Raw genomic sequence first — 27,932 nt, forward strand, 5'->3', positions numbered from 1 at the left:
TAATTCAGTATTATGTCAAAATGGAGGACAAGAAAAATAACAATTTTACTTAACATCATATAATATGTGCACGTTCATGCATGTTTCACGATCCTTGAACACGTTCAACACTCACTATGCTAATGGCGATTTTTTTATTTCATTTTAGGGGAACTTGTGGAGGAGATACATCAGATATTCAACGACTGGGTCAGCCAGGTCATACGAGTGTATAAAGAAGATGATCACGTGGAGTTTGAATGGCTGGTTGGAACGGTACCAGCGTAAGTATGATTATTACGACTCATTTACCCTATGATGCACAATTTACACAGCTGAATCACAGTATAAATTTAGCAGAATATTCATCCCCCTTACTTAGGTACATCAAATGAAACATCTGTCAGTTAGAGACAGGTATCCAACCTACAGTAAATTATTTATCTATCGAAGGCTTTTGAATTTTCGTAACCAGAGTCCTGGCTTCTGCACTGAGGCTATGCCTGCATAAATATTGATTTGGTTTGAAAATCTTTTTATGTATCATTGTTCAGTTTTAGTTACAAGGTATTACCGGCATAACATAATTCACAGAATAACACACACAGTACAAAGTTCAAATACTTAAGGTTTATTCCATTGTAATGGATTACGTTGGTTTTAGTTAAATCGGTGACCATCACCTTATATTCATAATTCGGAAGCGGTGAAACGTATGGAAAATTAGTACAAAAAAAACCTGCTTGATGAAATGAAAAAAAAAAGTACTTACTACGGTTAAAATATTGATGTGCTCTACGTTTCAGCATGCCTTGTTGCAGCCAGCCAGTATCCAGGGCAATGAGCGATTTGTACCACCACATTTTGTTTGAATGGTCCATGATTGGCCCAGCCAGGATGAGTCTACTTGTATTCGTGCATTATCACTGACTGACTAAGTCTTGGGTGATGAACATTCACAGTTATGGCAGAACAAAGAATGGCAAACAATACCTACAATTTTTGCTTCATTTAAACTTGCCTTCCTGATGTTACTGGAATTTTATTCACAAATAATAATGTATAAAATTTTAATTTCCATTGATTCTCTGATAATTCTGTTATTGTAGTGCACGGCTTTCGCTAGGGTAAAGTGAAATTGTCGAATATATGTATATAGTAAATAACTTGCATTTTAACTTAATTATTTGGGTTTTAGATCTATATATACGAATTATTCAATATATAATCATTGTTTACAGTGTTTTGTGTCATATTTTGCCGTCAGATATGTTTTACATTTTAGCTGCTATTTTTCAAAGTCTAGGATTGTAAATTTTGGTTTTGACTAATTGTTTTAAAGTCAATCACTGAAAAAAAAATTTCGTTGTTTGTACAGCTTTGTAATATTACTTACAAGTTAGCTTATATAATTTAGTTTAAAAAAAATATTACTTAAGAAAAATCGGTAACCAACGAAAACTTAGATTTTTTTTTAACATGATAAATGAGGCCGGGCTCTTAGAAGTAAACGCATTACACACACATACATACATACATACGCACACATAAATGCAGAATAAGTAAATTATAGCAGCTTAGCTACAATAGTTTAGAGATATTAATTAAAAAGGTTTATTTAAATCGTTAGCGGGTTAAACTAACGCATTTTCTCCCCACTATAGGCCGACATGAAAGCGGCAGGAATTGTATTTCCGAGTAGTCTGGACATTTAATGCCGGTTTGCACACATGATACTGTAAGTGTATCTTTCATACAAAATTGACGTGTGATTTATGTAATTAATAATATCAATATATATATGTATTTATGACTAGATTTAATGGAAATATTAAAAACATTTTACCTAAGTCAAAATACCAAAATAAGAAACGTTAAGTTTTCTTTTCTTAAACAAAATCCTTACGTAAATTTATATTTGTAAACGTCGGGGTTCTGAAAGTTTACTATTCCTTGTGATTTTAGTGTGACAATAAGTTCTATTTTATAATTCAACTATAAAGAATGTGCTTACTCATAGTCAGGGGCGTAGCCGGGGGGGGGGGGTTAGGGGTTCAACTCCCACCCCCCCCCCCCCTACTCTTAGCACCAAATCTTTAATTAATTTCTTATTCATCACTCAAACAAATTTCATATTAAAATTAATAAAAAATTTTACCATTACAGTATTTAAATTTAAGTACCGAAAACTGCTAAAATAGCACTATTTTACACCTTAAAATCCAAATTTTCCCGGGGGAGGACCCCCCTGGACCCCCCGCTTTAATACTGGGGGGGGGGGGGGATGGGCATGCTTATTAACACCCCCCATACACAAATCCTGGCTACGCCACTGCTCATGGTGGTCACACGCTGGCAGAATGCAGACAGTGCTGGTGACCGGTGTTTGCAGACGGCTGAACGGGCGCAACGTGGTCTCCAAGTACCTGACGGGGCTGCAGTCGAACGCGACCTTCTACACGGACTCGAACGGGCGCGAGATGCAGCGCAGGGTGCGGAACCACCGGGCCGACTTCGTGCTGGAGCTGGACGAGCCGGTGGCCGCCAACTACTACCCGGTGCCGTCCAGGATCGTCCTCAGGGACGAGGAGGGCGGGCTGGAGTTCGCCGTGCTCACGGACCGGGCAGAGGGTGGTACCAGCCTGGCGCACGGACAGGTGGAGCTCATGGTGCGTCCGGACACGACGCCGCCGTCCGCGGCGGACGGTTAACACGACGCTGCCATCTGTGGCGGACGGCGCGAACCGAAGTTCACAAACCCAGGGCCGCACAACTAGAGGGGGGAGGCAAGCGGGGCATACGCCCCGGGCGCAAAGCTGTGAGGGCGCCGAAATCCGCTTGCATTGTAATTCCTACTACAACTGGTAACTAGTGGCGTAGCCAGGATTTATGTACGGGGGGGTGTTAAGAAGCATGGTTCCCCCCCACCCCCGTATTAAAGCGCGGGGTCCAGGGGGGTCCTCCCCCGGGAAAATTTGGATTTTAAGGTGTAAAACAGTGCTATTTTAGCAGTTTTCGGGACTTAATTTTAATTATTGTAATGGTAAATTTTTTTATTAATTTTAATATGAAATTTGTTTGAGTGATGAATAAGAAATTAATTAAAGAATTGGTGCTAAGGGGGGGGGGGGTTGAACCCCTAAACTCCCCCCCCCCCTGGCTACGCCACTGCTGGTAACTGGTTAAAAAGTTTTTTAACTCGCATGCCAGTAATGTCTAATCTGATTTACAATATAACGTCTAAACATATATTTAATGAACAAGTCTAGTGATTATACGGACTACTTTATGAACATAGTGGGTTCATGCATGGAAGTTACAGTAGCACAGAAACTGTTACATGTAGGTATGGAAAATGCTTAAATAGCACCATTTTTCCGTGGGAGGCCCCCCGTACCCCCCCCGCTTTATTGATATGTGCAAAAAAAAAAAAAAGGGGGGGGGGGAAGGGCGCATGAATCCATTCATGCCCCGGGTGCCAGAGACTATAGTTGCGGCCCTGCACAAACCCACAGGGAAAATTTATGGGAAGCCTACAACTCACGCAGTTTGGGTTCCCTGCGAGAATTTCCGAAGATTTCCGAAGTTTTGCGTTTGGTACTAACGCCACTTCAGCCGTTAAATCAGAAGTTTCCAATGAAAACAAGCATGTTGTGACTGACCTGACCTGACCTGACCTAACCTAACCCTTCGATTTTTTTTTAATTTCAAATTTTTGAGACAAATCCGAAGTTGCACGAACGTGGTAGGGAACCGAAACTACGTGAGTTGTAGGCTTCCCAAAATTTATAGTATTGTTACGATTTCATGATGTTGTGGGTAACTGGGTTCGTAAGGTATGGGAGACCTAGGATGCACATTTTTTTTTTCCTAACCTAACTGAAACTAAGTGTATTTTGGAGGGGTCCGGGTTAGGGAGGGACCTAGGTGCGTCTCAGGCCGAAGCCTATACGCCTAGTCATGCTGGGATTAGCCATGCAGGGAGAGGGTCGAATGCATCATGTGCTAGGAGGGAATTGGCTAGCCATGGCAGCGATTGGCGCCATGACTAACTCCCCTCACTCTTAAATCTAGACTATAACTATAGATAGGTTGGGCCCAGGTAAAACCTGCATAGACACGGGGAAAACCCTGGGCACATTCATGCGGGATGCAAATAGGCATGCATTACGTGTAGGAATTTACAGGAGACATAGGATGGTCTGGATGAAGTGTTGGACAGAGTAGAAAAGAGTCTACCATGAGGGGGTTGGGCACTTGGACTCGTGGTCCAATTCGCTAATTGTCCAGTACTGGATTTAGTGACCAGGGACGCAAGCGCCCCTGGTGGTGAGTGGTTGCACTGACCACTCACTCCGCCGCCAGTCAGCACCTAAAAAACTAAGAAACTAAGACAGAAAACAGATGAGTGACTTACAAACTAGGCATTTCGTTACGAAACATGAGAAATATAAATATTAATAAATAAACCCGAGGTTGGCCGAAGGCGAATTGTTCGGGTGTAATCGGGAATGGCGGAACTTTAAATGTGCATCTCAGGCTTCCCGTAAGGGGTATAGCCCAATGTGAGTTTGATTGATTAGGTACTGACATGTAGATTCGTGTGTGTGGCGGGCAGGTGCACCGGCGGATGATAACGGAGGACTACAAGGGCCTGGGCGAGTACATGAACGACACGCAGCCGGCGCGCGGGAAGCACCTCGTGCTGTGCGGCAACGCGACCAGCGACCAGGGCCCCAGCCTCGCCGCCAGGCAGCGCCTGCTGGCGGAGCAGGGCATGCTGCGGCCGTGGACCTTCTTCAGCCCGGGCGGCGGCTGGCCCGCCGGCTACAGCCACCGCGTGAGTGCTGGACATGGGTCCCACGACCCGTTCACCGCGATGGCACGCGGAAAGGATCTCCCTCAGTTGGCGTAGCAAGCGGGTGGCAGGGATGGCCGGAGCAGGAAGGGGCGCCGCCGTGACGGTTTCGCGTTACTGAACCCCCTCCCCCCCAACCCTCTTTTAATCAAAGAGGGGGCGCCATTTTAAAATCTGGCCAGTGGCGCCAGTCACCTTAGCTACGTCACTGATCTCCCTGAACAGTTTCCACCATGGCCCCCCCTCCCCCCCACACGGGTGGGGCCGGGTGGTGAACCCCTGGGTCCAGGGCACGGGTACAGCCTACGAATTTTATTTTTCTGTAAATATTTTAATTTTTATCTCAGTGTGTGAAATAAATAAAAAAATACTCACTGTGGTTTATTTTAAAGTAAAATAATTTTATAAATAAAGCTTAGTTTGAACTTACAAAATAGTAATAATTGTACCCTGTATTTTCAGGTTAAATAACAGTCTAAAAATAGTGTAGGTAAGAAATAACCATGCAATTATAATGTAGCACGTACCTGTAAAATTGGGGGCGGGGGTGGGAGGCATCTCAGATCCTGGGTACAGGGCCCATAATCTAATGCTGGGGAGGGGGGGTTCTACAATAGCACACAAACGGAGAAGTACCTGTACCTTACAAGTTTTGTAATAAGTGATGATCATGTTTACAGATACAGCCAGAGTAACCTTTTAGACATAAGAATATATATATTTTTTTAAATGAATGTACATTTAATAATACCTACAAAGGTATTTGCCCCCTGATTTTTAGTTTCTCTCAACAGCTCTGCCAGCTTTTTTTTTTTTTTTAAGTATTTCGGGTCGGAACACCCTGTTGGAGGGAGGTGAGTTTGAGTCTGCAGGCCAGCCCCGCGTGTGGGCCCACAGTTCTCGGGACTGCGGAAGGCGCTGCCGCAGAACGTGCACGTGCTGACGCTGGAGCCGTGGGGCGAGGGCACGGTGCTCCTGAGGCTGGAGCACATCATGGAGAGCACCGACGACCCGACGCTGTCGCAGAACGTCACCATCGACATCCAGGTGAGGCGCTCCATCTCGAACCACCCCCCCCCTCAACTCACAAACACCTCTGGACTAATGTGACCCCTGTGTGCTAGCTTTGAATATATATACTGTATAGAAGTCACGAGTGGATAGGATTTACTCTACGTTTTTTAGGAGCGTATGATGAGCAGCTTGGGAACTTCACCGCTGCAGTGTGCTGCCGTAACGCCCTGTATCGTCTTAGTTGTTATTTACATGTTAGAGTGCAGCACTGTCGCCCGCTGTCATTCCCCGCACCCCCCACCAATCATTCACTGCAGCTCAAGGTTGTTCAATGGGAGGGGGAAGGGGTGTTTTGAAGAGTTCGACACTTGTCCGCTAGGGACCACCACAAGTCGATGCCCTAGAGATGGTGGGGATTGCGGCGGTGAATTAACCAACTACCTCAAAACCGTATTAGAAATTTTAACCTGGGCTGGCGACTTCTATACAGTATATATATTCAAAGGTGCTAGTTTATCTGAACCGATGACTACAGCCACTGAATTTTCGTGCATCCATTCAGTCGCAAGCTAGAATGCAAACCTCCACACTTGTCGCACCGTGTTCATGATTGGACCGCAGTTATATCTGGAACACCCCTCTACAACCGTGAGCCAATGATGTCCAGCTAGGAGAGAAGTAAGTGGATCAGTTAGTGCCCAAATAACAAGGACAAAAATGTTCTTGCCAAGAAATCAAGCAATGGGAAAGTAAACATGGGTCGAGCACACCCATAACTTTGAATTCTATCAATGAAGCCAGAGGAATCCGCGAAATTTCCGGGACTCTACCGATGACAAATATAAGAGGAATAGGAGAGGAGAATGGGAAGTTCACTCTGCATATCTATTTCATTTTCCAATTCAGACTTTGAAGAAAATCAGTTAAATGATGTAGAAGTTTCTTCAGAGAGTAGTTTTTACTATATTTAAGTTAAGTGTATTTTTCTACCAGTGCAGTATACTCGACTGAAATACCATGGGTGATAAATTTGCGTGTACACACACACGTAGGTTATACATCCATATATGCCACAAGTAATGTAGATTTTGTCTAATTCGCCCTAGCCTAATTTTCAAATGGCTTAATTTACCCCGTGATATGATTTTTTTTTTATTTCTTTCTGGGTATTTTCTTATAAAAACAGGCATTAAATTGAATAATAAAAAAAAAAGATAATTGTCCTGCGTGTCATCGGTTAACGATTGCAACATTTTGCAGGATGTTTGAGAAATAAAAGGAACTTGAAATAAAGTTTTACGCAGAATAGTTATTCACAGAAAGACATAAGACTAAGTGATATCAGAGCATAAGCGTGTGTGATTTCATGACATAGACCATTTTCCTTGTTTTGTCTTATTTCATGTTTATCCTTAGATATTCTATGCATTTGCAACATCTGCTCTGGCGTTGCAGGACCTCTTTGCGACAATGACCGTCAGCCACTTCAAAGAGACCACGCTCGACGGAAGCCAGTGGCTCGTCGACGTGAAGAGGTTCACCTGGCGCACTAAAGATGGCAGCAGTGGTGGCTCCACTCCTAAACCCATAACCAGCGGCTCCCTCGTCACACTTGGTCCCATGGAAATAAGGACATTCATAGTTACTGTAAAGTAGATTGTGTATGTAAGCCGTTTTGTCCTAGAAAATTAGCCACTTTCCAAGTGGTTTCTCTGAAATGATTTAGATGACATATTTTGTTAAATGTTTTTTGAATAATGACAAACTTTGGAAAAAGAAACTATAGACATAAGTGAAGAATGTTCTCACTAATAACCAAATTCAGTTGAAAGGAAGGTATACCTCTGTAAAGCACAACTGATAAACCTTGTATTCAATTTTTAAGCACAGAAATTTGCAGTATGTGATTGTTGTCCAGCATCTGATTCAATGTTTGCAAGATTTGTTTTTATTGGGTTTAACATCTTGTCATGGTCAATAAATAGACTTAGATGAACTCAACGACTCAATTCAAAGAAACTGAACTGTGCAACGGATTGGGCATGGCTGGCAGTAAAAAAGCATCCCAGTACTTGCCAGGCAAACCATGGATGGCCAAATCGAAACTGAACCTGGGTCGTCTAGAATGCAAGTACAATGCCACCTCTTGCTATTATTTTATAGCTAAACAGCATGCCTGGGTGAGTCAAACCAAGGCAAACTTTTTAAATGTATAAATAATGCCATACATTCTTGATTATGTGTTAGGCATGACACATTTACTGTGCTATACAGCTATGGGTGTTCAGAACCCCTTATCATTGACTCAGGCTTTGACGAATTCACTGGCCTCAAATTCCTCTTGGTGAGCTTCCACGTACACAATCATTCTTTCAGATGTAGGTTTTTTAATTGTGCTACACAAATAAATTGTATGTTTTATTACATAATTTTTTTAAACTTTAAATTTAACAAAAATTGGCATAACAACCATTACAATAATTATTAACTGATGTAATTATAGCTATAATACCTATGTACAAAATATAGTAACACACATATTCATACACACCCCATGACTAAAAGCACCACAATGTATTTACATACTGGCAGTGTTTATATCATTAGCTTTCATACTAGCATAGCAGCATTCAAACTAAATATACCGCAGGAACAAAAAACACACATTTCTATTATTTACAATATTCAGAACCTGTTCTATATTTTGACACACAAAAAAAATTTTCCACCATAAAACTAAAAAAGATTTAAAATTATAAGAAATACACTTTTAGAGAAGCAAAAAACTTCATTCGTGAAAACAAAAGCTAACAAAATTTTATTCATCCAAAATTAACAGGATATAATGTTAAAACTAGAAGAAACCCATTATTGGAAAAAATAAGCTTGGAAAACTGCAGTTCTATGTAGTTACTGAGTTATGTTAATGCACTGCATATAAAACCTGTAATATAATTACTACAGAAAATTTTTCACATTCTTCATTCAGCCTTTTGACAAATTCCCCCCCAACCCCCCCAAAATATAAAAAAAATACAGCGCAACATTTGTTTTTACAAAATTTAAAAAATATCTTTTACACTACAGTCCTTTTAAATAAATTTTTGAACAGACAGTACATCTTCCCAAAATTATATAAAATAAAATTATTATATGAGAAATTGAATTTAAATAGTATTACACTGAAATAATTACATGATATAAAAATTAACAAAAATAATACACTTCTCTTTATTTGTAGACTCCTTTTACCATAATTCAAAATAAAGTATGAAAGAATTCTTCAGTAAAATCTGAAAATAAAACTTTAACAATATTATATTTTTTTACAAAATAAATTCACAATCAATATAAATTAATTCAGTAGTCTGGCATGAATGAAATTCCTTATTATCACCTATGGTAGTACAGCATATGCACAATGAAGAGTAATTTATATGAATATAGAAAAATAATGCACAGTGACAAATGTCATCTGAGTAAACAGAACAGTTTTAAATATCAGATGAAGTGTTGAAGCAAGTGATAAATAGGAGTTTTTAAGTTATCCTTAGTTTTTTGCATTTTTCAAAAGTTTTCACTGTAAAAAAAATTACAGGAAAAAAAGTTTTACTCCAATATAAATGTAGTTATAAATGCTTTCTTGAAACTGCTTTAAAAGAACTGTATAGTACAGAAAAAATTAATACTTTAGGGCATTTAATATAAAGAAGGTATATTTATTATTATAAAAGGACTTGCCTATATTTTTGCAATGATAATGATGGTATATTTATTATTAGGACTTGCCTATATCTTCACAATAAAAAAAATATTCTAGATAAAATTAAATCAAGTTTTTAAAAATTGAGCTTATTTGTTTCTACACAAGACTGGGGAAACTTATTGCACATAAATATTAAGCTGCTACAGTGACAACATTTTTGAATAGTGTGTTCTAAATATATGACACATTTACGGTGTTCACAACAATCATAACTTATGCAAGAAACAATATTTACACAATTTCAATAAAATATATTACAAGAAGTTTTCAAATTATGAAAGTATTCATTCAACTGATCATCATTATGTTCCGTATAAATCTTGACCTAGGAATTTACTTGAAATTAAAATGGACATTTAACACAAATATTCTTGAGTTAATTTTCCAATCTTTTAAATGCTGTATGGATTTGGTTTGTTTACATTTAGCAAATTGATATCTTGGAAGTATTATGTACTGAACAAAAAAATACAGCTAATCCTCAGTTTTGTGGACCTCCAGTTGTACAAAATTTGTCAGTGCATTTAATTTTCGAATAAACTTATATGAACACTTATGTGAGATATTCTAAATAAGTCTACTCCTTAAACAAAAAAAAAAATTGCTCATTTGTTTACTTTGTGTTCACGGAGTAGACATGTTTTGAAAATTAGTTCACCAGGCAACATTACGTTGATACTATACATGCAAAAATTTTTCTTTATATCTACTTCCATTCCAGGTTTAGTTATTTCTAGGTTGAACGTGTGTTAAAAATCATTATAAAATTTTGCCTCACTGAATAGTGTATCACTTCTTAAAATTGTCACAAGATTATTGAAGTCAGTGTATGTTCAAGTTTATACGAATTGGCATATTTCACAAATCCACAGTTTAAAAAAATTTACCTCCCCTTTTTTATATAAGCAAAAAGGGAAGGGAAAAAAAAGCAGAGTTAGGGTAGGGGTGGTAGAAGAATTTCCAACACTGGATGGTGAACTGAACTCTTAACAGGAATATTTTAATTAAATTTTCATTGTCCATTTTATATATATAAAATGACTACTTCTACAAATCTTAATCTTGAAGTGAAAACATACTAGCTTCTATAACACACAAAATAGCAAAACACAATGTATGATTTAAAAGAAAATTACATTACAGTACCTAATATAACAAGGGCTTATAAAAATTAACACAAAAAGTATAATTTTACACACATTTTCATAGGTTACATTAAGCTATATATACAAAATGCTATAGGATTTTCATGTATTCAAAAAATTTTTTTTTGCAGTTTACTCAAAAACTAAAATTTTTTAGCCACAGAAAGAAAATTATTTCCCAGAAAATGTGGCAAGGTTTATGACCTCTGGTTTCTAAAAATACCTTACTGCTTAAGCGATCTTGAAAGAGGTGAAGACTTCTTTGCTAAAGAAAGATTTAGACGTTTCAGGAATATTTCCACCTGTCGGAAAACGGCATGCTTGATAACCTATGAGGAAAAAGAAGAAGAAAAAACTGCAAACAAACTACCAGCACTGCATCATAAATTCCTTCCTAATGTAACAACTACAAAAGTGTAAAATGAAACAAGATGCTAAATTTGAAGAATGGGGAATTAAAAAAATATATGCATCAGAAAGGGAAAAAAGTTATATTTCTCGGTCAAATGATTGCACTTCTCCGATCCTATCCGAACTGACTGAATACTTAAGAACTTCATGATCACAGAGCATGTCCGACATTTTATACTTTTCTGGACTGGCCTAAAAAATCATTTCTGCTCTAGATTTAATAATTCAAAAAGCAGACCAAACCCAGTCTTTAATCCTTCCATTTACTTGCACATAGATATTATATATATATATACATACATGTGTGTATATGTATATATATATATATATACATACATGTGTGTATATGTATATATATATATATATACATACATGTGTGTATATGTATATATATGTCAAATAACCAAAGTAATAATAACAACAAAAACTACATACATAAGGGTGTTAGAACATTGTGTATGCTTTAGCAACAAATGTATGAACCAATCTAAAGAAAGTAGGAAATTATAATTTAAGAAAACATGTAATTTTGCAAATATCATTCGAAATAGTAAATCTAATTGAAAATAAATTTTCTAAACTATTCAGAGTAAGATATTTGTAACTAATTTTTACATTTTATCTAAAACCATAAAACTTAATTTTTCAAACTATATTTTCAATACGTTTCAAATATATAGAAGGTATACAGGATAATTATAAAGTCCGTGAAACATTTCATAAAATCGGTACAGCAAAATGGAAAAGAATAACGTAGCAAATTATATAATACCGCGTGAAAGAACAAATCTCAAAGTTTTTAGAATGTAGCGCCATAAAGCTATTTTAAAAAACAACCGACCAGGGCGCTAGTGCATGTAGTTGCTGAAAATGGCTGCGAACCAGGCAGAGAAAGCCTTTTGTGTGCTTGAATACGCCCGTAGTGAATCGGTAGTGAGTGTCCAAAGAGCTTTCCGTGGCAAGTTTAACAAAACACCACCAGTTTACAATAGCATAATGAATTGGTACAAGAATTTTGAGGAAGACGGCTGTTTGTGCGATGCAAAAAGGTCGGGTCGGCCAGGCATGTCACAACAGACAGTGGATTGTGTACGGGACGTGATGGTGCGGAGTCCCAAGAAGTCAACTTATCGGGCTAACGCAGAATTGAACATCCCTCAGCCAATTCTGGGGAAAATTCTTCGTAAGCGATTAAGAGTGAAGCCGTACAAATTGCAGCTTCTGCAAGCCATCAGCCACGATGACAAATTGCTCCGACTGCAGTTCTGCATTGCCATGCAGAACCGTCTTGAAGTCGATGACTTTGCAAGCAAATTAATCTTCAGTGATGAAGCCACTTTCATTTCTCAGGAAGAGTCAACCGACACAACACACGCATATGGGGGACAGAGAATCCACATGCAACTCTTGAACAAGTCCGAGATTCGCCAAAAGTTAACGTGTTCTGTGCCATGTCAAACAATAAAGTTTATAGCCCCTTCTTCTTCGCTGAGATAACTGTCACTGGTATCACCAACCTCCACATGCTGCAATTGTGGCTTATGCCACAACTTGAAGCTGATAGCAGGGACTTCATTTTCCAACAAGATGGTGCTCCACCTCATTACCACAATGTGGTACGAGATTATCTGAATGAGACTAGGGCTGGGCCGATGCCGATGCCGATTCCGATTCTTAAGTATCGGCCGATATTCAGAGTATCGGCATCGGCAGCATCTGTAAAACATTTGCCGATAACTTCGCGCCGATACCTCAGTCCGAGTTCTTAAACTGTGTTATATTGTTTTTGTTAGAAAAAAATCACTAAAGAATAGTATTTCACGCAACTGGTTTTTTGTAAGTCAAAATTAATTTTTAAAATAATTGCCTAGTTTTGTAATTTATGCACTATTACCCTAAGTTTCCTTCCCACAGCGCTACTATTTTAAAGAAAACCGGTCGTGTTGATTGTTTTAAAAATACAATGTAGCCCGAGAACCATAAAGACATGCGTACTATAAATATTTAAATGTCCTAAACTTGAGTTTATACCATTTCTTATGTACCAATGTACTCTATAATGTTTAATAATTGTACTTATGCAGTATGTATGTATATATGTATTATCTATATAAAATTGACTTGACTTGTTCTATATCCTAGAGCCCTTAACTCCATATGGGATCCACTGAACAAAAACTGAATAAATAAATATTCAATGCCAACTGTGGAGCAAAGACAGCTTCACGTTACGTTTACCAGTGCTCGCGATAAAGTAAATTGCACTCACGATCATAGAAACAGTTGCTGAAGAACGTCTGAGTAGCTTGCCTCATCTCCATGTTATTTATGTATCTATGGCTTTGCTGATGTTATGTTGTTGTGTTTGTTTACAATTTAGTATTTACGTTAGCTTGAATTGTTAAAATCTAAACTTAAAACGATATTTTAAAGATTTTTCTGAGTGTGATGATACGGCTGGGAAGAGAAGTGAAGTTTGGAAATAATTCACTCTTCAATCGAATGAAGATACCAAGGGCATATTTTTATACCCTTGAGAACAAAATTGGGCAATGCTTAAACATGTGGGCTGAAAAAAAAAATATTTGTGTGTGTTTTATTAATATTATTGTAAGATGCATGTTAGTAAGTGTTTTGACCGTTTGATGGTACTCTGTCATTATAATATGGAAAAAAAAATACTTTATAAGTAAAATATTCTTTCATAACATAAACATTTATTTAGTTAGTATCAGCATCGAGTATCGGCAGTATCGGCCCATAAGAATCGCTATTGGTGGAATTGGTGAAATGTGGTATCGGCCCAGCCCTAAATGAGACGTTGCCACATCGCTGGATGGGCCGTGGGGCGGCCGCTGACCAAGTGCTACTCCCGTGGCCACCACGATCACCGGACTTGACACCTTGCGATTTTTTTCTTGTAGGGATACATCAAGGATAGGGTTTATGTTCCACCTCTAACACAGAACCTTGACGAATTGAGACACTGCATCGTAGCAGCTGCTCTTACCATCACTCCTGATATTCTGGGTCGGGTATGGGCAGAATTGGACTATCGATTAGATGTGTCTCGTGTGACACAAGGTGGACACATAGAACATTTATAACTAGTGAAAAACAAATTTGAGAGTTCTTCTTTCACGTGGTATGTATATAATTTGTTACATAATTCTTAGCCATTTCACTGTACCGATTTTTTTAAATGTTTCACGGTCTTTATAATAACCCTGTATACTAATATCATATGTTATCTGATTCATACAAAAAGTATCTAAATTTCACTGACACACTTTGACTAAAGGTTTATCAAGAATAAATAAGTTGAAATCGCAATACCACTTATGATCTTAAGTGCTTCTCAAGTCTGGTATATACCTCTGAAGTTGGAAGTAAACAAATTATTTATTACAAATACCTAGAAAAGAATTTAAAATGGAACAACTAAGAATCTCTATAATGTTTAACCCCATTGTTTCTCATAAATTTTTTTGTGACCGGTTTTCAACAAATCTTTTCATGACGAGCCTGTAGTTTAAAGTTTGTCGGTCAAATTCAGACTCATCCTGTGAACACCACATTTTTTTGTCAACAAACAAACAAACAAAACCTTATTTGCAAACAAAACCATTTTTTGAATAATTTCTACAGCATGGGGATGCACCTGGGTTCCTGCAGCTAAAAGCACACACACAGCAACATGACGGGCAAGTTACCAAGTTATGCCGGAACTGTGATGGTGTTCAGTTGCCGCTGGACCCTTCTCCTTCTGGCTGTCGCCTCCGTGCCCGGATCCTGCCCCCTGGACAGTGAAAAAAATATAAGTATAATTTCCCACGTACACAATTTTTTTATTGTCTGACTATGTTCACATAACCAGTATATATGCCCAACATGTTTTATTTGAACATTCTTCCTACTACGTAAATGCTGCACAATAAAATCCCATTTATTTAGGTAAGTGGACAGCAGAATGTTACCAATTCGCTGAAAATACCTTACAAGTAAATCATCACAATTAAATTTATTCTTCCTGAAATATGAGGATGATTCAAATGTAAATCAGAATTTTTTCATAGATTTTTTGTCTATTTATGAAAATATAAATGAAATGACTTTTTTTTCCCTTACATATTTTCCTTCATCAGAAATACATTTTCTCCATCAGATAGAAGCTTTTTTTTAATCTCTTCATGAAAACAATAAAATGGTTGCCCCAGTAACTAATTTACTGTGAACATACTTTTTTACCACAGTGTTTTTTTGACCAGTGTTTTTAAATCTTTCCCCTCCTAATGCTTCCTTCAGTGGACCAAACATATGTTAGTCACAAAAGAAAAAGTCTGGACAGTATGACAAGTATTCAAGAAATCGCCGGACGCTGTTTATGGCTTCAATTTTCCACTTTTATCACGACCATTTCAAAACTTCTGAGCCCAATCTAACACTTTGGTTTTAATCAGAGTAGCATCACCAAACTGTGCTTGAAGCAAGACTTTTTAGAATATCACTTGATTTTGCACCTTCGTTGGTGAGAAAAAACATAATAATGTGTTGCACAACTAACGCTAGTACTTTTTGTTCACTCATCATAGCAAGATGGCATTGTGATAACTAAAGTAGTTTTTAATTTAATCTAATGGTTAAATTATGTATAAATATGTTATATTGTAAAACGGGTTGGTTGTATATGTTAGACATTTAAAATTCTGTAAAATCATTAGGAATGACCAATTTAAAATGTAGCAAACAATCTCACCAACAAACAAGTGTTATGAAGAAGTATTTTATGTCTGTTAAAATTTTTATTTCTTGTACATATTCATTTTTGATTCTTGAAACCTAGATTCGGATTCGAGAAAATTGGGATTCGACCTATCATTAAGTCAAACCAAACTCACCTCTGCGTATTTGGTTGAGACAGGCCAGCATGCGGATCATGAAAGATGCAGGTACGGTGATTGTATCTTTGGTTTCCTCAAGCATCACTTCATTTCGTTTCATCAGCTAGGGGCAAACAAAGGAAAAGAAAACCCTAAACATATAACAAAGCAATGACAGGTATGAACAACATACCTAACATGTCATAGCAAAAATACAACTCAAAAGAAGTCAGTACAAGTATACACATACTTACAAAACAAAGAACGTACAAAAAAACAGGAGTAACAAAAGTTATTAACAAACATAGTATTGATGTCAGATTTGGGTACCAAGCTGTTAAGTCAGTGTGTATGTTGGCATCTTGTCTTGTGCTGGCATCACAAACACTTATTTTATATTATTCATTCATTGGAACAGAGCTACTATTAAAGATACATAGTAATATTTAATTATCAAACATTTTTCCTTGTGAACAGAAAAAATATATTTTTATTGGGTAAGGTATACTACAGAAAATCACAATTGTATAGTGTATTTTTTAATGCTAATTACTACTTGTACCTGCACTTCTGGGATATCATTAGATTCAATTGAGTTTAAACAGTTAATCTATTACTGTTTCATTAGCAAAACATGTCTCATTTCCTCACAAGCAGTAAAAACGGAGACTTATGACCACCATGTCTATGCTATTACAGGGTAGCTACTCTTCTGACAGTAACAAATCCCAGGTTTTTTTTCCCCCAGGTTTTTCCATGGCTTTTCTAGGTTTCTCAGTCTTTTCAGTGAATGATCAGAACTAATAGAACTTAATGGGTCAAATTTAACATTAAATAGATTACAATACTGAAAATTTATAATAAAATTATAACAAAATATTTTTCCTGAAAACAATTTGGAAGGATTTACAGGATGCTTTAAAAAATGAAAACATCAATTTTAAAGAAAGAATAATTATAGCAAAAGTTAAACATAGCTGTACGTTTATAGCGAACCATATCACTAATTATTGTTGGCCATTGACTTATGAAAATGTTAGGACATATGAATACTGTTACATAATGATTCATAATGCACCAAAAATGTGCACAGATATAAAAGGTAACTAGCTTATTCATATTTCAGCTTTGTATACGAAAAATCAGCTATTACTACCCATTAATCAATGTTCGAATGTCCTTTGCCAAGTAGTCAACATCTGTATCTAGCTACTGCTCAGCAAAGATAAGGTGCTTGGTAATCTCATTACCCAAAATTGCTTTAGCTTTGAACCACCAGCATTCATTAAAAGATTGCAAAATAAAATTCTGAAGCTTAATATTTTATGTTTTATGTACTACAAAATTTTGCAAATACCTTAAGGGCTAACCAAAATATTTAACAGTAAATATTAAAAAAAACTTAACCATGATATGTCTATTTATGTCATGCATTATGGTTAGGCCTGTGCCAATTTTTCCATATTTCAAATATTAAAAGTAATTATTTATTATCCATATCCAATCCAACTTCAAATACCTAAATTGAAAAAAACGAATATTTGATTGTATTGTAAGTGTAGTGGAATTGTTGCATATCACCTGGTGAAACTATCAAACATTGAGGGCGAGTCATTGCTGTACAATATAAATGTGTATGTACCTGATATAACTACTAGCTATATTTTATTTAAACATGCACACAGTTAATAGAAGAATGGTTTAAGTTTAGATAGCAAGAGAATCAGCAATCTGAAATTTATCTGATGAGTTAAACAATACGGAGTTTGCAGATACTGCAAAAACATATTTATTTATAAAATTTAAAAAAAAGTTTCTAATAGTTTTTGTATATATACCATTAACGTTACATATCTATTACTAGGGGTGTGAAATTATGGTTTTATAATTTAGCCACTTTTGTTTCCAAAGTCAACAATTTCGGTGTTTTTTTTTTTTTTTTTAGGAATTTGCAGCAGAAAATAAGGATAAAATATACACATTTTTAATTTGTAACCCTGTACACTGTCATGCTATCGGAAACACTTTAAACTGTTTTAAATGGACTTTTAACTTTATGACTAGTCAATTAAATTTACATAGTTTCACCACTATCCGCATTTAATCTCTGTTAAAGTTAATGATAGTAAGAGTCTCTGCATTTGCTGGCAAAAGCTTGCGGCGTCGATCACAACTAAAGAATACTGTGAAAATGACCTCTCACTGTCGACATTGTTGGTAGGCAACCACAAAGCTTTCAAACATTCTGAAGAAAATATTTTGTAGTCAGTCTTCAAGAAACATAAGAGTGCCACTATGTCTACATCTGAGCAGTCTGATTTTCCAAGTTCTTCAATGACGGTCTTCCTCAAAATATGAAAACCTTCCAAAAACGTATGCAACTCCACATGTTTGATGAATGGAATGTTATTCATTTCATGCTGAAGTTGTTTGTTTTCTGGAACTGGTTTGACAATGTTCCTGGGGTTCAACAAATTACCAATACTGGAAAATAATTTTCCAGCAGGATCACTTTTTTTCAAATCCTGCAGTTTACACTGAGCCTTCAGTGCTGCTGATTTCAGTGTAGTGAGTTCCTCAGCTTGCTTTAGTGTAGATAGTTGCTCAAATAAATGGACAATAGTGGGACAAAACTGGTCAATCTGACCTACACTTAACAACTGCAGTTTTGTTTCTAAGTCATTTAGTTTGCAGTATAGGATGTGTGAAGTCGTATATGTAGAGCCTTCAAGAAATGTTATCAGCTCTGCAATTGGTTTTCCATTAACTGAAACAAATTCACTTTCAATTTTAATTTGTGTAAGTTCAGCAGTACTCCCGCTAGTGAGCCAGCTTATGCCAGAATTTTCTAGATCACAGTAACCATCAGAGTCCTTAAAAAACTCCAAAATATCATCAATATGGGTGCTAATGTACACCACAGACCGATACCAAGAATTCCATCTTGTGAGCATAGGTTCAGGAAAAACTGTCACTTTACCGCTATTCATTTCATACTTCCCCGATAAAAAAGACAAGTAGTGGTTTTTTTCTTTTCCTCATGTTCAAAAATGCTTTTTTTTTTTAACGCTTGATGTTGCCTTGTTCAGAAGCTTTAGTGTGACCTGTAAAGTGTTGCCAACTAGATGCATCTTATGAGCCCAGCACTGAAGATGAACAGCATGCTCTAGCAAGCCAGAAAGATTACTAAAGCACTTTGTCATATATGGTGCTGAGTCACTAACTACTGCCTTAACTGAACTAGAGTCAACTTTATATTTATTTAGTGTATCCAAAATCGCTTTAGAACAAGTGGCATGATTTGCAGAGTCAAGAACAATTGAAGCAACAAGTTTTGTTGTCTGAGTACTCGATGGCTCTAGTTTTTTAAACAAAATGTTGAAGACACACCTCCCTCCCTTGTCAGTGGTTTAATCGCAAAGTATACAGATGTCCTTATCTTTAAACTCTTCCGTGAGGTCACTTTCTATTTTTTCCGCTAACTTAGGCACGTACGATCGGCGAAGCGAATTTGCGGAAGGAATATCCCCTCCTCCTTTAACATTTTCATTGATCCATTCTCGCAGCTCTTTCTTGTCCAATTTCTCAAGTGGTATATTTGCAGAGATAAACGCCTGTGTAGTTTTCATGATGAACGTTTCTCTGTCTTCTCTCATTTTTTTGGCAACAGTAGTCACTTCTTCTATCGTGGCTAAACGTTTTCTGCTGGAACCAGCTGCACTTCTTAACCTAACTTTAACGTGGTGTTTACCGTTGACATGTTTTACAACAGTGTCGCGCCTTTCGTGGTCAACTCTACAATTGCACCACTTGCAAAATAAAATCTTGTTAGAAGCATATAAACCCTCACATATAAATTCTGTTGCTCGGGACTCGGCAGTAGGCTTTAATTTCGGCATTGTTTTGAAGCAGCAACGTAACGTGTGTATGTGACAAAGGACTGCTAGTATTTACGCGTAGCCAACGTTACCAAGCCAAAATTGTAGTGATGGGCCGAGACTCGAAAATTCGAGTCGAGTCGAGCGAGTAGCATCAGCTCGGCTCGGCTCGGCTCGGCTCGGCATTCGAGTTTATTTTACTCGACGGGGCGAAACTCGAAAGGAAATTCGGGTAAAACTCGATGATAAAATATAATAAAATTGAATTACAATAAATTCTTAATATCTACTTACGTGACATCGGCCGACACTAAAAATTACGTACGTAAGACCGAAACACGTACTTACAAACAATGACGACAATCGGCCATATTATTTATATTTTAGTTTTACATATTGCCAACTTAACAGGTGTGACCACATAGCAAAGAAGATGAACATATTTTTAATAAACAAAACACGAATTAAATTTTATAATCATAATATCGGCAGAAATATTACTTTTTTTTTAGTAAATCCGTGCTACAATCGGCGCAACGTTACAATAATAAATTAACGGTAGCGTTATATTTGTGTGCATGTTTGCGACTGATACGCCACCAATCACGAAATGGCATTTAAAAAAACTTTGCTCCAATAATTTTAGGATGTATAGGTTGGCGAACATGAATTTTTTTTCCGTGTTTGTTTACACTATTACGTTCGGCGAGATTGCGTTTTGTATAATTGTTTGCTATCCAAGTTAAGTGGCAAGTTAAAATTAATTATGAAGTATAAAGTATTTTATAAAGTGTAACTATTCAATACAAATACAGAAGCATGTATTGGTTGGAAGTGCCAGCTTGCGATTGGCCGGCAACGTAACGGCGTTACTGTTGTAGCAATAATCTTTAAATGTATTATATTTGTTATGGGAACGTTTATTGTAATGTTGCGCCAATTGTAGCACGGCCTTACACTTCCCATAAGTGAAAGTTTTCAAAAATGTTCTAATGATTGTGTGAAACTTACCCTAACCTTCGCACCAACAAGCCTAAATTATATTCAATGTTTTTTATTGACTCGTGAATGCTACAGGCCGCAGCTAACTCGTTCGGTTCAAAATAAGGTAAATATGTAGTTGAGCGGTATTTGCGAAAAAAAAAATGTTAAAAATCTGAAAATACTTTTGTTGTATGCTCTTTAAATTCCTCTTTTCATTAAAGCCGGCGGATATAAGAAATTCCAAATACTTTAGGAGATATCAAATTGTTTAATTTTCACAGTTGGACGATATTTGTTAAATAAAATTTAAAAATTCCGAAAATACTTTTATTCTATGCTCTATACCTCAATTATTGAATTGTATTATATCAGTTAAGAATTTAACCTAAATGAATTATTTATATTAATACTTGTATTTTAAATATATTTGATTAAGTGGACCATGATATAACAAGACAACCATCTAAGGACTCTTAGCAATAAAGTGCAAATATTCAAGCTCGACTTAAGTGTCAAAGATTCAAATAAAAATTCAGACTCGAATCGACTCGACTTAAGTGTCAAAGATTCAAATAAAAATTCAGACTCGAATCGACTCGACTTGAATTTATGATCTACAAACTCGACTCGAATCGACTCGAACTAATTATTGTAAAATTCGACTCGACTCGACTTAAAAATTTGCAGGTTCGTACATCTCTACAAAATTGTAATAAAAATACCAGTATCAAAGAAGTGCTGGTAAAATAAAATGACAATGAAATTGTGTTACGTTTTTAAGAAACTAAACGTATATTAACTCGCGCGAAATCAGTTGGAAATGGACTTAATATTTAACTTTTTGAAATTAGTTTTAAGTCGCGTTTATGGAGTTATGTGTTCTCGAATGTTGGCGATTCTGATAAAACAAAGCGAACGTTAAAACGGAATAATATTTATGTTGTTATTTCAGTGAACGTGATATTTAACCATTTATCAATGTTAAAAATGCGAAGAAATTAGTGCATTCATAAAAATAAAAGAATGTATATATGTATAGAATTTTATGTCAAAACATGTTCACCGATATAGCTTATTTACTATGTATAAAGTTATGTTTTGATGAATGCTTAGTTCACGGTATCAACCAATAAAACTACGGTAATTACAATTAAATTGCAACTTATTCACACACTCTAATACTGTGAATTGATTTTTTTTAAAATCAAGTTAACTTAGCACCTAAAGAATGTATTTGTCATTGTACATTTTTTCTTTTAATGATTGTTTTTCACATTTAGTAGTTTAAAAAACAGATTTTCGTTTTATGTCGTTTTTAAGTCCACTTATCACGTTTTTTCGTGTAAAAATGGTTACACCATTTTTTCACACCACTATCTATTACCAATGTAAAATAAATATTTATTCCAAAAATGTTTCTATCCAGATTTAATATCCACATTCAAAACTATTTTGATATTTATATTCAAATTCTACGTAAAAAAGTATTCACAAAGTGTAATTACGCTAGTACATCAACAAAACCCGTACTGGAGGCGAGCACTCACCACCTCTGCCTCCTGGGTATCGAAGCTGGGCTCCTCCGCGAGGGGCGCCCACAGCTTGACGTCGTAGTCGATGCCGGAGGTGGCGAGGATGGGCAGGAACGGGTGGGGCTGCAGGCAGTTGACGACGTGGCGGTCCGCTTCCAGCAGCATCACCAGCTCTCCGCTGGAGCGATCCCACGCAAACACGTGGCCGCAGTCAGAGCCCGACAGCACGTAGTTCTCGCCCCAGAACGTGGCCTCCTTAATCATCGTCCTGCAGCCATACGGCCACCGAACAATAAATAACACGCGTATCTGCACGCCGACAACCATTGTGTATCTAACTCTCATTGGTGTAGGTAATAACACATGGGATGTGGGATTAGATACTGTAGTGTATTAAAGGGCATAGTGCACAACTTATGTAGTGCTCATTAGCATTAATCATTTACACTCACATCCAAAAACATAGTCCCTTATCTCCTAGAACCATGCACCTCAGAGTATGCTAAAACTTTTGCTTTCAACCATTGAATAAAATCACTCAGAACGTACTTGGAATAAAAAAAAACTTGGTTACACCCTCTGGTATACACTTGTTAACATTGACTGCATATGCACAAATCAATTTAAGTAATTCTTGACCTTATATCTTAAAATCAGTCTACATTTGAACCTTGCTTGTGTTAGTGTAGTATATTAAAATATATTTGTTGGTGACAGTCTAAAAATATATTAATTGAACAATAAACAGAATGATGATTAGTTTTGCCAATTAACACATAGAAAATGCATTTAAAAACTGGCCAGTGTTATAAACAACTCCCCCAAAGATTTTCAAATCATAAATAAAAAAATATATGAAAATTCACTTTTCATTAATTTTTTTTCAAATAGAAAATTTCCTAAGAAAATACCTGTTTTTCATCACATTGGAAGCTTGCATGTGTGTAACAGGGGTACAAGTTGGTCTGTCACTATTAAAACAAAACAACGGCACCCGTAAAAAAAAAAAAAACCTGGCGTTTCTGTGGCCGGTGTACTTCTGCTTGATGGCCGGCTGGTTGACGCACTGCTCGTCAAACACCACCTCCTTGTCGTGCCGCGACTCGTCGTGCCGCAACTCGTCCAATGCCGGGTAACTGCACAGATATGCAACCAGTTTCCACAGGACAGTGGTCAGACCACGACACTCCCACGCAACGGACCGCCAGGCCACCACACCCACCGCGCTTGAGACGGCATGATCTCTACGCTGGGAGTGAGGTACTCCACTTCATCGTCACTGTCGTACGTCTCCACGTCTTCTCTGGCTGGAACAAACAAAGCTTTCTTACCGAGTGTAACAAATAATACTGCACTAAAAAAAAAAAAAAAAAAAAAAAAAAAAAAGAGGGAAGGGGAACACAAATTAACTTGAATTATCAAGTGGTATAAAATGATGCACTACACTCAAAACAAAAATCTCTTTACAACCATGCAATCTACTGTATCTTGCTTATGTGATAATACCTATCTTAAATATAAATACGCTCGTCACCGACTCTGTAACGCTGTATGAATTTTGTTTTCATGTGCACACAGCTTAACATTTTCACTACTCTTTGCTAACCTGTTTCTCCTAGCATTGCTGCAGAGTCCCGTGGCACAAAGATAATACGTATTCAATGTCCTATTTTTACGAGGCCGATAGAGGTAGAGATTATAGCTATAGCTAAAGCTAAAGAGTCTTTAGGCCAATGAGTAAGCTTGTAAATAAATCAGTTGAAGCTAGTATAATTATTAACGATTTGCCTAATGCACTGGCCAGCCAGTCAAGTCAAAGAGAAATTAGTTGAATCCAAATTAATAAATTTGTACATAATATTGGATTAATAGTATTGAATGTAGCAACTACGTTTATCAATGTTAGATGTATAGTTAATAATTACCATAGTTTCATTAAACTTTCTTGATAATCTGACTTTCAGAAAGATATTAGTTTGAATTTTACTTGAACTATTAGCGTATAACAGTGACTTAATAATTGTCCGTATATCCACTTAAAATAATAAACCACACATTGGCTCCTGCAAGTGGGGCTCGATAATGTAACCGTAAGAGTTTAACAATGCTTGGCTCATATTGGCTTATTTTTTTGTTTCTCAATACACCTCAATTCAAGAGAACAGATTTTTTCAAATCAGAACTGTGCATCTCTAAACATACCTTGACTGGGCCTTTCTGGTTGACTTGGCTCTGCAGCATCTGCACAATCTTCTGGTGTTGCGTTTTCTGCAACACCCTCCACATCTACGAGAAAAAAAAATTTACCTTAAGACATAATATCCTAAATTGGTACGGCTGAAGTCTGGTAAAATTGGTACGGCTCAAATCTGGTATCAGAGTAACACACCTACCTCGAAATGACGATACTGTTGGCCTTATTTTCAATGGGGCCAAACCATTTTGAATTCTCAGTGCACATTTGAGCTTATTTTCATTCTTCAGTAAAAGTGCTATACAATTATATAAAGAACCTCTTTACAGAAAAAAACCTTAAAACAAACTGTTTGCTTAGTCCCATTCAAAACTGTTTATAACAAGACACTTTCACCTCTACATAGCAAAGATTTTTTCTTCTCTTTCAGATGTAAACTCCTTTATAACAAAGGAACAGAAATATTTGATCAATTATAATAGTTACTGAACTACCCACCATTTTAAATATTTAATGAAAAACATTAGGTAGTTAAATAATATTTAAATTTTCACAAAAAACATTCATAATATAAATAAAACACTGCACAAACTATGCCACAAATGCATGAAGATTGCTGACAGAGTAATGGGAAGAATAAGAAAAAAAATCAGCTTGAATAATTTCATTAGGAAAATTATTTTTCACAGCAATGTGCTAAATAACTGGCACTTGAGAATTTGGAATGTGTCTAATATGGATAGAAAATTTCAATAAATACTTTAATTTCATAACTCAATTGATATATGTAATCATACAATGCAAATTAATGCAAATTATTTTGACAGTCACACTCATACAATTGTATGCATTGTATCAAGGAATAGTGGAAAATCTGATACAGTAAAATTACTACGATTGTTTTGTTCCATGCCTTTAAATATAACATTTTTATAACACACAAAAACTCACTATGAAGTCATTAAACTGAAAGCATGAAAGTGAACAATTAAAAGCATTGTTTTTATCGAACTTCAGTTGCGATAGAAGATAGTTGTCGAAGTGAAAAAGTCGCAGCAACGGAAGTGTTAATGCACGAGATAAGAGTACAATTCCATCTAAAGTTATAGCCCAAAATATTTCGCACGATAATACAAGTAAAATTATAAATTTAAATACGGAATGCAACACACAAGCATTTTATATCGTGCAACTAGATTATATCTTCACAAGAAAAATGTTGCCTGATTGACTATAGAGTTTTCAGAACCAGTAAATTTTGGTGGGAGATTGAATTTCATGCACACACAATCAATACAAAATAAACATAGAAAAAAAGTTTTTTTTTTTCCCTTTCCGTGTACACTTTTATGCAAGTACGTGGCCGTGAGTACTTGTGTCCATTTTTCATGTGAAACATAAACTAAGTCATGGTGTTTCCAGGGCCGGCGCGTCCATATAGGCGAACTAGGCAACCGCCTAGGGCGCCAAGTAGCTGGGGGCGGTGCAGCACGACACATAACAGCTCATATAAGTAATAGTATGTTTAACGATTATTGAAACTAGATGAAAATGGATTTTTTTTGTAACAGTTTGGAATGTTTATATTGGATATAAGTAATTATTTAAAGTCCACGGTGAACTGTCTATGATATGTAATAAGGGAAGAAAAAAAAAAAAAAAAGCCTGCTTACATTTGATTGTTGACAAAATCTTAGGCTTACGTAATGTATTTTGAGGCAAGACAATTTTTTTTAGGGTTTCTGGCCGGGGGGGGGGGGGGGGGGGGAAGCATTAAGGTTTTTCGCCTAGGGCGCCAATTTACCTTGCACCGGCCCTGGGTGTTTTGAAGGGTTAACTAGTTAGTGTCAGAAAAAAAACAATCACCGCCTGTGGTCGGAGCGAAGGAAGGTGCATCTGGGCCGGCGGAGGTGTTGGGGTGCAGGTCTCTGCTGACCTCATCCCCCACCCCCAGTGATATGGTGGCGCTGGTGGAGCCCTTGTCCGAGTACACCAGGCTGACGGTCGGCTCGCTGCCGTGCCTGCGAAGCAAGGCTCTAGCTGCAAGGCCCAGGGACTTGTGGTCCTGGCTCGGCAGGGTAGTCAGTTTGCGCCCCGTGAAGCAAATCGGGAAGGCCCACAAGAACCACGGCACCTTGGAAAGTACTACGTGCTCATCTCATAAACGAATTAAATAATTCAAAATTAATAAATCAAGTTGTTTCGCCGACGTCGGATTAATTGAGACAATAAGGGGTGATGAAATGAGAACGGAGTGTTTACGGAATGCACGGGCAGGGGGAAACCAAAGTGCCACAAAAACTACATCAGGAATATATGTACTCACAATTGTACAAACACAAAGTAAAGCCCAAAGAATTAAGGCATTCTTTCAATATGATGTGACAAATAAATATATGTAGTTGCCACACATGTCTATAGACTAAAGTTGTTTCACACGTAAATAATTCATAACAAGATCCCACCTTTATCCGGTATGTGAGAAATATTTTATATTTTCAATGTAGAATTTATGTATTAAAAAAAAAAAAAAGACCACAGTCGTCAATGCCCAGAAATTGAAACAAAAATCTGACAGGAAAAAAAACCAAGTGAAGGACAGACTTTAGACAATCTGATGACGAAGGGTACGGATACCTGACAACTAGTGAAAAGAATAATGTTACCTCTCAAGGAACTCATCCCTCATGGTGGACAGCTGGTCCTGCAGGTTGGTGATGTTCTCGTCGATCGCAGCGCCGGACGACGCTTCGCCCGTCGCCACGGCCGACATGGAGGCCTCGCTCGCGCCCTCGTCTCCGGCGGAGCCCTCCGGGTCCGGCCGGGGCCCCTCGGGGGGCGGCGAGGGCTCCCGCTCCTCTGCCGCGATGGTGAGGGAGGATAGCTGGGGGACCGGAGCCGCCACCTCCCCCTCCTCCTCCTCCTCCTCCTCCCCCGCCTGGGTGCCCTCGTCACGGGTCGCATGCGCCTCCGTGTCCCCCTCCACCGAGTCCTCCCCGCCCCCCGACAGCGCTGCACGCGTCGCCGGGTCGTTCAGCATGCGGGAGAGGACGTCCGTCATGCGCTGCATCAGAGTGGCGTGCAGCGTGGGTCTCACGCGCGCCACCTCTGGGACAGGCACCGCACTCGCCTGTCAAGCCCCGGGCTTCTCTCACCATGGCATTTTTTATTTGCTGTCAACTTGACAGGTTATATAAATATAAACTTGCCTATTTTTGCATGGAGTAACATGCAGCTAAGGGAAGTGAACTTTTTTAAAGGTTGCTTTCAAGAGTGTTAAGGTAAGCCTGA

The 27,932-nt window shown here is 37.4% G+C and overlaps 2 protein-coding genes across 2 annotated transcripts in view; one reads left to right on the top strand and one right to left on the bottom strand.

Annotated features, from left to right (window-relative positions):
* Nucleotides 1–7,847, top strand: part of LOC134533428 (lysosomal alpha-mannosidase-like) — a 33,273-nt gene extending 25,426 nt beyond the window's left edge. Inside the window, exons 13-17 of the mRNA XM_063370950.1 lie at nt 149–263; nt 2,372–2,648; nt 4,598–4,819; nt 5,735–5,884; nt 7,307–7,847. Coding sequence (XP_063227020.1) covers nt 149–263; nt 2,372–2,648; nt 4,598–4,819; nt 5,735–5,884; nt 7,307–7,507 — 965 coding nt within the window. The 3' untranslated portion in view covers nt 7,508–7,847. The remainder of the gene's footprint in view (nt 1–148; nt 264–2,371; nt 2,649–4,597; nt 4,820–5,734; nt 5,885–7,306) is intronic.
* Nucleotides 7,848–8,902: 1,055 nt separating this feature from the next.
* LOC134533086 (DDB1- and CUL4-associated factor 6-like) overlaps nt 8,903–27,932 on the bottom strand; it is a 35,921-nt gene continuing 16,891 nt past the window's right edge. Inside the window, exons 8-16 of the mRNA XM_063370324.1 lie at nt 27,308–27,749; nt 26,508–26,662; nt 24,650–24,733; nt 23,670–23,754; nt 23,461–23,583; nt 22,463–22,715; nt 16,072–16,177; nt 14,887–14,972; nt 8,903–11,091 (exon numbers count right to left, since the gene is read on the bottom strand). Of these exons, the coding sequence (XP_063226394.1) occupies nt 14,914–14,972; nt 16,072–16,177; nt 22,463–22,715; nt 23,461–23,583; nt 23,670–23,754; nt 24,650–24,733; nt 26,508–26,662; nt 27,308–27,749 (1,307 nt within the window). The 3' untranslated portion in view covers nt 8,903–11,091; nt 14,887–14,913. The remainder of the gene's footprint in view (nt 11,092–14,886; nt 14,973–16,071; nt 16,178–22,462; nt 22,716–23,460; nt 23,584–23,669; nt 23,755–24,649; nt 24,734–26,507; nt 26,663–27,307; nt 27,750–27,932) is intronic.

Source organism: Bacillus rossius, chromosome 6 (assembly GCF_032445375.1).
Source record: "Bacillus rossius redtenbacheri isolate Brsri chromosome 6, Brsri_v3, whole genome shotgun sequence".
NCBI lineage: Eukaryota > Metazoa > Arthropoda > Insecta > Phasmatodea > Bacillidae > Bacillus > Bacillus rossius.